General features: G+C 39.8%; 1 protein-coding gene across 2 annotated transcripts in view; it reads right to left on the reverse strand.

The window, feature by feature from the left end:
• Positions 1–12,221, reverse strand: part of LOC141796396 (PDZ domain-containing RING finger protein 4-like) — a 157,566-nt gene that overhangs the window by 12,946 nt on the left and 132,399 nt on the right. For both annotated transcript variants that reach the window (XM_074677480.1, XM_074677481.1), the window contains one exon: positions 8,057–8,159. In XM_074677480.1, coding sequence (XP_074533581.1) covers positions 8,057–8,159 — 103 coding nt within the window. The remainder of the gene's footprint in view (positions 1–8,056; positions 8,160–12,221) is intronic.

Raw genomic sequence — 12,221 nt, forward strand, 5'->3', positions numbered from 1 at the left:
CCTACAACAGAGGCAAGTCCGACATTAAGGATGATTTGATGGATGAATAATGAGGCCAAATCTCCATTTTTATAAGCAGTTAAAGGCAACATGAAAGAGAAGTCTTTGAAGTTTTCAATATACTCAAATTCCGAAGACGGCTCAAATCCATCTTCCAAGAGAGATGCAGTCGTGGGACTGAAAGCTTCAGAGCAAATAACTGGATGATCCTTGAGTTGCTGTTGTTTTGCAGAAAGAGGATTTCAATAGCCTCAAACAAGGAAAAAGAATTGATCCGAGACTCAAAAATAAATTACCATAAAACTAAAATCCTGATGCATAACAATCTCAACATAAGCTCTGAGTTTCTGTTCAAGATCAAATAACAATATTCCTCAACTTTCAGCATAAATATCCTACTTGTTTTGAGTCTGGTTGCCAACTCTCTTCTGAGCTTTTTTGACTGTAAGAGTGTTTGATCATGAAAGACATTCTCAGTCTGCAGAGTTTGATCGTGGGGCTTTGATAAATGTCAGAGGACCTGGAGTGTTTTTTTTCTCTCTCAAGCTGTTGCCAAGTTTTAGAATGTGAGACTATAAATAAACTGTAATTATGCTAATGCTAGCAGATATACATATTTGCTGCAGCACTCAAGTATTCCACATCTTCCCGAGGGGAGAGATCAACAAACTATTGACTTACAAATCAGGGGTCGTCAAATTTCCCATGAGCCTCTTGGAACACGGCAAAACACCCCTGTGTCAACAGGAGTTCCTTATTTAAGATCATAAATATAAACACAGGGACAGTTAGATTTGATTAACCACAGCTAGAGTTTGAATGAGAGGCACAATTTCTTTCAGCTAATATTCAAATATGCTCTGAATATGAAACCAAACTCCCTCACTGCCTTCACTTTTCCACAGCAGAGGTGCAGCCTAAGCTTCTGCTCCGTCTCCTAATGCTAAAACATATCAAGGGTGTTGGAGGGAATCAAGTGTGAAATGGCCTCTCCTCCCAAAGTCTTCATTAGAGCAGAAACACGCCAACTCTCAGCAGCAGGAGCGAGCCGGTGGAGTGGAGAGGAGGATGGAGGTGATGGTGGTGGTGGTGGTGGTGGGAGGGGGTGCAGAGAGAAATGAGGCAGGGAGAGCTCTGGCGAAGCTCCGAGGGGTCTCACATAGAAACAGAGAGATTCATTTCCTCTGTGACAAGTGTGGGTTGGCTGGTTACACGTGTCAGATGTGGCAGGGCTTTGGGAAGTGGACACGGAGAGGAGGGCGTGAAGTCTGACCAGGGTGGGATGAGATGAGGGGGAAAAGAAGGCCATTACCACTGCCAGAGAGCAGCCACCTGGTGCCTCTCACTACCCCTCCTAAGCTGTTTATGACCCCCAACTTCCTCATACACACACACACACACATAAACACACGGACACATCTTTAGGCCCAGCTCCCATCTACTCCCTCTCCCCTGTCACTCATTCCATCCCACGTTCCTCTACCTCTGCCTTTTCTCACACGCTGACAGATTGCCGAGGTGTTTTTGGATCAGGGATCTGCCGGGCTTCACACACCTCCACACAAACTAAAAAGAAGTGCTGCATCCCTGTATGATCCCTGCGCTTTCACACACAAGAGTACACACATTCAAACAGACGGAAAGTAAAAGCAGCCGAAGAAAACCGACATCATCTGAGCTTTGTGGTTTTTCCCTTTCTCATCAGCCTCCTCCCGACAGCCAGCTCAGATCTCTAATTGACTGCCTTGGAAGAGATGACAACCTGAAATCCTCGCCGATATGTCAGCACACACAGGGAGAGAGGGGAGAAGCTTTGGGGCTAACTACCTGAACAAAATGAGGTGCAGAAAAAATCAGTCATTAGCTGTATTAAAAATGCTGCTAATGAGCTACCGACGTTATTGTTGCTGGAGATGTTATTAAAGCGGCACATCTCCTGATGCAACGGAGCAGTCATGGAGGTAATGGGAGCTGAGGAGACAGGGCGCATCTTGCATGCTAATATGATGTGTGAAGTTGCGTGGTATGTGTGGGAAAAAATGAAATAGCTAGTAATGTCTAAGAGACGTAAGTCTAAAAATAAATCACACTGTTTAATTGCTAAGGTAAGGCAGAGGTGTAAGGAGGTACAGCATCAGAACTATTTATGAAAGCAGACTTGAGTACCTCAGAGAGATTAATGGGCTAGATGGTAAATAGATGTGCTACTTGGGATTACTGCATGTGTGTTTGTAACTGTGTACATGTGACCCTTTTTTTTTTTTACCAGATGTTCTTGGTTTTGTTCAAAGACAAAGTTGTTTTGAAAAAACACCCACACACACACACTCAGAAGCCTCCCTAAAAGCAGGTTGTCTCCTGATCCATCAAACACGCATTCACCAATCTCTGTCTCCCCTCTTGCCTTTTCATTTTTTTTTCCTCCTTCCACTCTATTTTCCGGGCGGGCTCTCTGCCTCTCAGACGGAAGATTGCTGCGTGGCACAGGGAAGAAGGGGCTGACAGTAAATTAATGACTGCGATGGCGTGATTAGGGGGAAGATTGCCGCCCACCATCAAAGCACATTGGATGCTGTCATAATAATCGCGCCTTTGATTACCAGTGATTGAAAAAGCCGCCACAAACGCATGAATGACTGTGACTGGCAGGAAGAGAGTGAGGAACATCTTAGAGTTTGAAGTACTTCCACCTTTTTTTTTCACATTCACTGAAAGTGTGAGGAACCAACGTGGAGATGCACACATACAGATTAAGGGGATCATAGTGAATGTATGTATGATGTTTTTCTGTGTGAAATTCTTGCTGTAGGAAAAGTCCTGAGACATCAGAGAAAGAAGATGTTTTATATGCCTCTATACAGTCCTAAGTGTGTTCAACTCAAACTGTAGCTGTAAGAAGAATCTCCTACTTTCCAGCAGAGTGAATAAATAAACCTACTGAGCAGCAATATGCAGGAAGTTTTCACCCAAACACTCTCTCCCCAGCTTCTTTAATGAAGCATGACTTATTTTAAGGCGAACTTCAAGAATTTTAAGTTAGCAGATTGTATAAGGGAGATGATGGATGATGCATTGGAAAATGATCCTAAAACACAGAAAACAAGAGGGTCCACTTCCTTTATATGTATTAACTGAGGCTGAATAAAGCTAGTCAGGGATTTGAGTCCTCTTACTACTCCTGAGCATGTTCTGAATCAAGACTGACTTATTGTAAAGTTTTTGAACTTTGAATTGTGAACTTCTGCGTTTAAAAAAAAAGACTTTCATCCACTGTTCCTCTGTACCTGCCTTTCGAGTAGTGGAAGCTACTTTTTCTTAACTCAGGACCTTTTTTTGACTTGACATGAATCACACTTTCATTTTGTTGCTGCAGTAGTTAATGTTTTTTGTCCTGCTTCAAAAAAAGACAGCACCTCGTCTGGAGTTTTAAATGAACATGCTCTCTTCTAAAATCTCATTCATGTAATGAATATACATGTAATGATTTCTTAGTAGAGACTGAGCAGCATTCACTGGCTTTTTTGTTCCCTTACAAAAGCTACAGAGAATATCTTCCTCATTTACATGTTGGTTAGGAAAAGAGAAAACCTTTGGTATCCTGGTTACTGACATGGACACTCGTTTTTATTTCATCTGAAGCTTAAAATCCACTGAAAAGCAGCTGGTTGTTGTTCGCTGTTTGACAGGTGGCACACAGAGAGAAAAAGCCTGCTGAGGCTGGAAGTCATTGCTGTGCTGGTGCAATGATAATGAAGTATTATGTTGAGTTTTTACAATGATGTCATGCTAATTTAGAGTTTGGCTCCACCCCTCTGACAAAAGTAACGGTGAATTTAATAATTTTACACATTTTTCCTGGTTAGGCTGAGACTTACTTGGAAGAACGAGAGCGACATCTTGCAATGCATTAAGCCAGTGCTTGTTTACTGTCAGGAAATAAGCTCATCACTAACTGTTGTCAAAGGATAAAGAGTTGGTAGCTATAGGCACCGTTTCATCGTGGTGTATGCAAGAAACAACTGCAACCTAAACAGTAGACAACATAGATACAGCTATGGCCTTTTGTTTCAAAACTGCTCAACATTTGTATTTTGAAAGAGCACACGCTCTGTGGGTTGTCACATGGAGGAGGAAGTCAGAGGAGCTGACTCAAGATGGACACAAAACATAAGCAACTATGGGGATAATGAGAAACATGAAGTATAAAGTGAGAAGGATGCCAGAAATGGTGGAGCAAGTTTTTGATTTGTGGTAGTCAAACAGTCAAGAAGATGAAAAATAATTGTACCTCAACTGAATATCTATGTAGCTAAGCAGCTAGCAATGTTTAGGGTGATAACCAATACACTTCCCTGCCCTTCGTCCAGTATGAATGTTGACCCTGAAGTTTAACCCTTGATACTAAGAGATTCTGCAGGATTTCCTGCTGTTCGTCTGAAAGCTGTGTGGTTCATTTGCCATACAGGATGACTGCGCTATCAGTATAGATTAGAATTAAAAACAACAAAACAAAACAAAGCAAAGGAAACATTTCTTCTGTCACTAAATGGCAGCGCTTGCAGCCAAACAAACCTGAAGCACTTTGTCACACTTGGTTTTTCTCTCCATTTTAAATTCTTGCTTGTCTTTTGACAAAAGTGTCTGCTTAAAGAAAGTGTAGAATTGTAGCAACAAGTACAAAAATGTCCTTTTGATCATGATTTGTGTTTTGTATTTTCATTATCTGCTAAAATCTAAGAGACCTGTCAGTGTAGACCAGCAATGAGACCAGTACCACTAACATTTGACAACAAACATAAAGTGATAAATGAAGCATTTCTGATTCTAACCATGATTTCTCACAATAACTTTGTGTCCAATGTATTTCTTTTATTTATCTTAAGAATGCCCCATTGAAAAGTTCTGTAGTTGCAGGAACTTTTTAAGTGTGTCTACCTTAAATTAGTTTTTCACTGTGATGGCCTTCTTGGCGCTAGTTCGAGGCTAGTTAGGGTTTAAAAGTGCTAAAACTTCAGTATTAAACCAAAACAAACAACTCAAAGAGGCTGACATGTTCCTTTAGGGGTAAAAAGAATGCTGAGTCAAAGATATGACAATAGGAGCTCTGTTCACATAAAACATATACACTAGTTATTGATTAAAGTAGCTCTAAGTATAAGTAAACAGCGACTGTCAGTGATGTAGTCTCTTAAGTGTACGTCATACTGTTTATATATGTGTAATGTATATATGATATATTATTTATGAGCTATATGGTCACAGAGTGTTTTGATGTCTCTTCTTTTTGATGTTTCACTGCACACTGTATTAAGAACTGAGGCTTCCTGCATTATGCGGTGAATTCTAAAGCCACGATTATCCGTTAATGCACCGAGTCTAAAGAAAAAACAGAAACCATTTAAACACGCTCCCTTATAGCTTAAAACGATACAGTCTGCAACGAACAAGTTCTTCTGAGGCATCTGCCGTCTCTCCCCCTCATCACCCACTGTGCTCCAGGACTCTCACATGTTGATTACCCTAACAGAAACATCAATGTCCTGCTGTATTAGAAAGGTGAATTAGATTTCAGTGCTTGCCTTGTGATGTGATGGCAAACTGTTCTCCCCCACTGAGCGTTTTCATCGAACAAAAAGGTAATTTAAAGAAATGTCTTTCCTTCATTCTCTCTGCTCCTCTTCGGCAGGGAGTGAGGGATCAGGTCGACTCTGATAGCAGCTTCTCAGCCATCGCTTACATCCCCCTCACAGGGTTTTCAGTTGACATACTGTAAGTGAGGCTGCATTAGCATGGTATCAAACTCCCCAAGCATGAAATAAAAAGGGTGAAGGCTGCAAAGCATACTCAGTATAATAGGATTTGTTAATAGCAATGAGGCATAAAGACAGGCTTTAATATATTATATTTGTTCTGATTTGACACTGGGGTGTCTGCGATCCAACTGGGTGCACAGATCTCTTTTAGGATGTGAGGAAACAGCTCAGGCTCAGTGGGTGGAAGCGTGCAGAGAAATTCAAATGAAACAAACAAGAGGAGGGAGGGAGGGGTGAGTAATCATCATACATCAGACCAGCCCAAGCCCTCACTGGCAATATGTTTGCACCTCAATGACTCGGAAATAAGGAATATTGGACCAAAGCGGCGAGCGGGGACCGAGTCTGCTTATCACTCCCCGTCACAGCTGAATCAGTGCATCTATGTATATCTGTATGTGTCAGAGCTCAACAGCTTTAATAACATCACCTTTCCAAATGCTCCTGTTACTTTCACTTCAGTGACGGTTCAAGTGAAGAGAAACGTGTTTCCTTCTCTTTTTCTTTTACTCGCACCTGACAAACTCACCTTTCTTTAATTGGATTTAGTGTTAACAAGCTCTCAAACTTTCTTCCGCACTTGTGAAAACATTGCACCAGTGTTAAGACAGCTTCTGTCTTAGGAGGTTTTCACTTCTTTGTCTTAGCCTGGAAGGATAAAAGCCCAAACACTAAAGCATGTCATCATCGCTGGTGGGAAAGAGGATTTTTTCGAGCTTTGTGCAACTCGGCTGATCATCTGTCACTACTGTCCCCCCTGGGATCTGCCTGGAGAGTCAATTAGTGTTTGGGTCTTTCCACCAATTGTTAAGCATCATTAAATACAAAGTGCTGAGGGAGTGTGTGACCATGTGTTGAAGAGGTCAGGTGAGGGTTTCTACACATGCTTTTTATTCAGTCTCTTCAGCAGTTTCAGCACGAAGGCCTTTCATTTGTTGCTCACAGCAAAGCTCTGCTGGTACTAAACCCGTCTTTTAAGCAAAGTTTTTGATCAAAACCGGGAGATGTGGGCACATTACCCCAAACTTATCGCCCATACACTGGCTCCTGTATATTTTAGGAGTGATTTTAATATTTCCTGACTACTTTTAAAGCTCTTCATGGCTTCACACCTTCCTATATTTTAGACCTTTTAACACCTTATGAGCCTATGCGCCCATTGAGGTCCTTGGGCAGAGGTCTTTTAAATGTGCCAGTGACTAGACTGGAAAAAAAAGGAGACAAGGCATTTTCAGTTCGTGCTTTGAGGCTATGGAACAGTCCACCCGATGAAATCCAGTCTGTCCAGTCAGTAACCTTTTTTAAGCCCCTTCCTGAAACATACTGTTATTAAAAAGCCTTCCCAGATTTTACTTAAGTTTATATTTGTTATTAATTTAAATCTTATTTTACTTTTTCATCTAAATGTTTTTTAATGAAGTTTCTTTCTTTTATCTGATCCCGTTTGCTGCCTAATTTGACTGGAATATTGTTTTTATTGTTTTATCTGTCTGTAGAGCACTTTGTTACTTTGTTTTGAAAAGTGCTGTATAAAAAAAGCTTTTTATAATTTTATTATTAACCTTGAGACCAAATTCTTGATGAACTAGAAAAACACTCAGAGCGCAGACCTCCACCAAGCATGTTGTGATCGTGATGCAACACTTACAACTACAGTTTGGTGTTAACTGGAGGTTGTACAATAATGTGTTACCAGACAGTGTTGAAAATTATGATGACCCAGTACACATGTCATATTCTGGATCTTAGTATCCAGAATATTGGACGGATCTGGATCATACTTCTACATCTGTCAGAAATTATGGTGACCTTGTCTTGTATTGTTTTGCAAAGCAATCTGGCCATTTATCATGGAGTTATATACACATATGGTGAACCAGCCCGATCTCACAATGATAAAGAATCCTTTAAAAAAATCCTGGATCCAGACAGTGATCCAGATCACCTCCAAAATTTAATCACTTCTTCTTTATCCCATTTTAAATATTTCCTGGAAATTTCATCAAGATCTTTTACTTTTTTAGGTTATATTGTTCACAAAAAAACAGACAAATCCTCCCAAAAACATCCTCCTCCAACTTGGCGGAGGTAATAATATCGAGAGAAAATCTTTTTCACATCATCATGGCTGAAGCTATCTCTTTGAGCTTGATAAGATCTGTTCTTTGAGTTCACCCAAACCTTCTTACACGCCGCCATCATCAAAAACAGTGTAAGTCACTGATGCCAAGCGTGAATCCTACCTCGTACTCAAACTCGTCTGGCCTCTCTCCATCAGCTGGAACAGGTGAGAGGTAGTCCGTCCCATCATAGTAATCCTGGTCCATTGTATGAAGAGAGTGACAGCTGTCAGGGGAAACAGAGGGAGCAGACAGAGTTAAGCATGAGCAAGAATACTTTTCCAGTATACTTTTCTTTCATTTGCGTTCAATTCCTCTAAGTGACAGGATTTCCTCGCTTCTGTCTTTGCTGGAATCCAAAGAATAAAGGATTTGTCAAGGGCTTTCACTGTCACTGCTGTGCGTGCGATAAAAAGCACAGCCCCTTGATAATAACAGCATATCCACAAGATGTGCTTCCTGCTCTTGACAGACAGAAACCCCCCACACTGTACAGTTTAATTCTATTGTGCTTCCCTCAGTCGCTGAACAAAACCACATTGTGAGGGTCTAACAAGATGAGCAGCTTCGGTGCCACACGAGATAATCAACGCGGACAAAAGCTTTAAAAATACACACTGTTGAACACGTTGAGTGATGTGTTCAGGGGCTGTCTGACTCTCAGATTACCCAACATTCTCTTGGTCACAAAACCAGACTGGTGCTTGTCAGAATGCTTTATACTTTGATGCCTCAGTAATGCACGTGAAACAAAGCGCAGCAGTAGGACATAATTACAAATTTACAATGTTTCCTCAAAAATAAGAGCTACAAACATTTGTTGCATCTATAAAATCTGCTGTATATTGGATTGTGCACCTGATCTCAGATGAAGAGGGGAAAATGTGAGTTTTATGGGACACATTGATTACATTTGGGCCTGGCCTGGAGCTGTAAGTAGCCTGCGAGCACACGTTTCACAGTGTTGCCTAGTTTTTTATTAGCCCATTTGCTTTAATCACCTTGTAAACCTTCCCTGAGTCAAAATGGATGCTCCAATTATGGCAGGAGAGGCCCGTGGGGATTTCTATGGTGATATTGGGTTGGATGCATACACATGGTAATGACTTTGATCAGATCATGAGGAGCGTTTTATACCTTTTGTGCAACACTGACAATAACACACAATTTTTAACGATGCTTTTAAAAATGAGCAAACAGATGGAGCAGATGACTGTGATATCGTTTGTGAACGTCTGAACAAGTCTCCAGTGGGTTTGGAATGTTTGTGATTTTTTGGGAATTTATCTCCTACTGTGACTTACACACGCAGTTCACCAAGACTGTTCCAACTTTAAAGCATTGTTGTCGCTCCATTGTCTCACTCCCAAGAGCCAAAGCCCAGATATTCCTCTAAGCGAAAAGTCGGCACATCCACAGAGATGAACAGACGCGGAATAAATGAGCTTTGTTTCTTTTGTTGTTCTTCAAAAAAACACTCTACTCGATACATTCGACCTCAAGATGTTGCACACCTCACTTTACAACAAAAGTGATCAGACTTCTTTTTATTTTAACGTACTTGTTGTTTTTAACTTCTTTGCAATGAAAATAAGCCAAACACAACTTGTCAGTCTCTCTTAAATTTTATGATGTACGCAGTATCTTGGGTTTTTTTTCTAAAAAGTATTGACACAGAAAAGGGCTTCATTCATTTTAGACTGACTCTATGTTTTCCTCTTTACATTGTACATTTTTAATGTGTATTTGAGATTACAGCAATGAACTGTTCTGGTTTATGTAAGTGAGTGTAAGCAATGGCTGCAACTAATTATTTTTTCTGTCGACTAATCGATAGATAATTTTTTTAGATAAGTCGTTCGATCCCGATTATTTGGCATACTATTCTGGATCCTTGTTTTCACTGCAGACCTCAAAATTCAAATGACTCAACTGGATTAGGCTATGATAACTTAAAATTTGTTAGTAAATTCAATTTACTCAAATTTCTGTGTTTTCAGTGTTGAAACTGATTATTTCTGAGTAGATTTAACTTTTAGTACTGTTTAAGTAAGCACAACTTAAAATCATTAGTTTGTGTGACTGCATTTTGCAACCGTGAGTGAGGAGGGGACGCAGTCAATATGAGGCCCTGCTGTACTTCTAGACGTGCAGCAGTGGCACAGGTTCTCTGTGCTCCACATGACACAGACTGTTTGTCTGTGCATCACAGTGTGGACCAGCTGTCTGTGCTCCTTGTGGCATCAATCAGCTGTCCATAAATGTCTTTTTACATTTTCAAAATTGGCCTAAAGAACATGATAGTCCAGTCAAAAAAATGTGTTAATAAATATATTAACCATTAGGCACACACTGCAAAAGTCAATAGGCATAATATCCCGTGCCGTGGAGCATATACCACCAGTCAGTGCCGTGGGGCTCAAACAACCTGTGTCCCCTGAAGAACAATATTTCAATGTACAGCAGGGTCTCATTTCTACTGCCTTCCCTCCTCATTCATGGTTACTAAGGTTATGAAATTAAAGCTAATTTTTGTTGTGACGGCATTTGTAACCATGAGTGAGGAGGGAACACTGTGGATATGAGACCCAGCTGTACTTAAAAATGTTATTTTAGTTTTTCAGATCTGCTTCAATTTTTTATTATTACATTTGCTTAGTTCAGAAGGCAAATTTATTGATATCACATCTTTCAGTTCTAAATAAGGTCAACTTTTATGTTTTTCAGTGATATGCAACATTTTTTTTAACATTACTTAATATTTTAATTTGTAACAAATAAGCATCAGGTTATTTAATGGAAGGCACTCAGTAGAATGATTTTCCATAAGCTGTTGAGCCAAATTAACTTAAGTTTCATACTCCATTACTTAGTTTTTTTAGGGTTTCTGGTTTACAAGCATTTTTCAAGCAAACTCAACTTATCTGAGTTTACAGCTTTGAGCGCCTGAAACATGCACAGGCACATTTCAGGTGCTTGCACAGTGCCATGGAAGTAGACTTTGACATCACACAGTTTAACTTAACGTGTTTCCTTAATTTGTTTCCAAAAAAATGTTCGTAAACTTTGGAAGCCCTGGTCTATACTCTCTGTCATTATTGATGGGAACTTCTTCTTCTACGTTTCTTTGAATAACATAAATAATGTGAGCAATACTACCTCCACCACATCCTGTAGGGAACTGCAAGCAAAGATGAGTTTTTGCCAGCTTGTGTTTGCTTTAACATATAATAAACAATAATATAGTTTATCGCCAAAGTTTAAAGTTGATGCAAGCATGTTGACTAATCACAGTAGCCCTGCAGTGATTTCCTCCACAGAATTGTCTCTTTTTGTAAATGCAGTGTTATGTGTCATGTGTCTTGAATGTTTTCTTACCGTTACATGGTGTTGTTTTTGTTACTTGTTGTGAAAGACTTTGATGTTGTTAGGAACTGTAACAAATTGTTAGATAACCTAAACCTGAACCTGGCCTCCAGTAACAAAAGCAGCTGCTTTAGAAATTTTTTCATGATAGTGTTAACCGTAGTTGATGAAATCCATACTGTCTTTTCCCGAACTGGCAAAGAGTGGTCAACCTCTTCTCATGTAAATTATTATTAAATTCATTTCAGGTTCAATATTTGATTTTTGTTCTTTACACTATTTTCAAAGCATCATCATTTAAATAAAGTACCCGCTCTTCTGGAAGTGGGTTTGAAGCTGGTCTAGGTCTAAAGATACAATATAAAATGTGCAAAATTAGAATAAACTAAAGAAAATGGAAACATTTTTTTTTTTTTACAATATATGACAATTACCAGGCTTTCTATATGGACAGCAAGATAGCCATCTGTCTATGGATCAGCACTGACATTTGCAACAGAGCCTCTAATTAGACTAAACACTTAAGGCACAAGAAAGAGGCTAAACGTATGGCTAACAGTTTTGGAGAGCCATTAATGATTACAAGAAGACACTAAATACTGGACTTATAACATTGATATGAAGTATTTAAGTCAGGGCAGAAATGGATTGAATAAACTGTCTGCTTTAGCACTAAAAGTGTTGATTGAATCAACTGAAACTTTGCAGAGACTGAAAAACAATCCTCCACCATGGAGGGATCAAGCTAAAACCAGCATGCCCTACATTAGACCAGGTGGACTGGATTCAAGGGCATTTCATGATCACAACAATCCACGACTTTGTCAATGCTGTGTTCAAGTGATGTAGGACAATTTCTATGACACAACAGAACCATATGCTCGTGTTTTCAAAATCACTCAAAGCCGTCTCATGACAGACT

Source organism: Halichoeres trimaculatus, unplaced genomic scaffold (assembly GCF_033239565.1).
Source record: "Halichoeres trimaculatus isolate MK-OKI-2021-1 unplaced genomic scaffold, fHalTri1.1 fHalTri1_scaffold_10, whole genome shotgun sequence".
Lineage (NCBI taxonomy): Eukaryota > Metazoa > Chordata > Actinopteri > Labriformes > Labridae > Halichoeres > Halichoeres trimaculatus.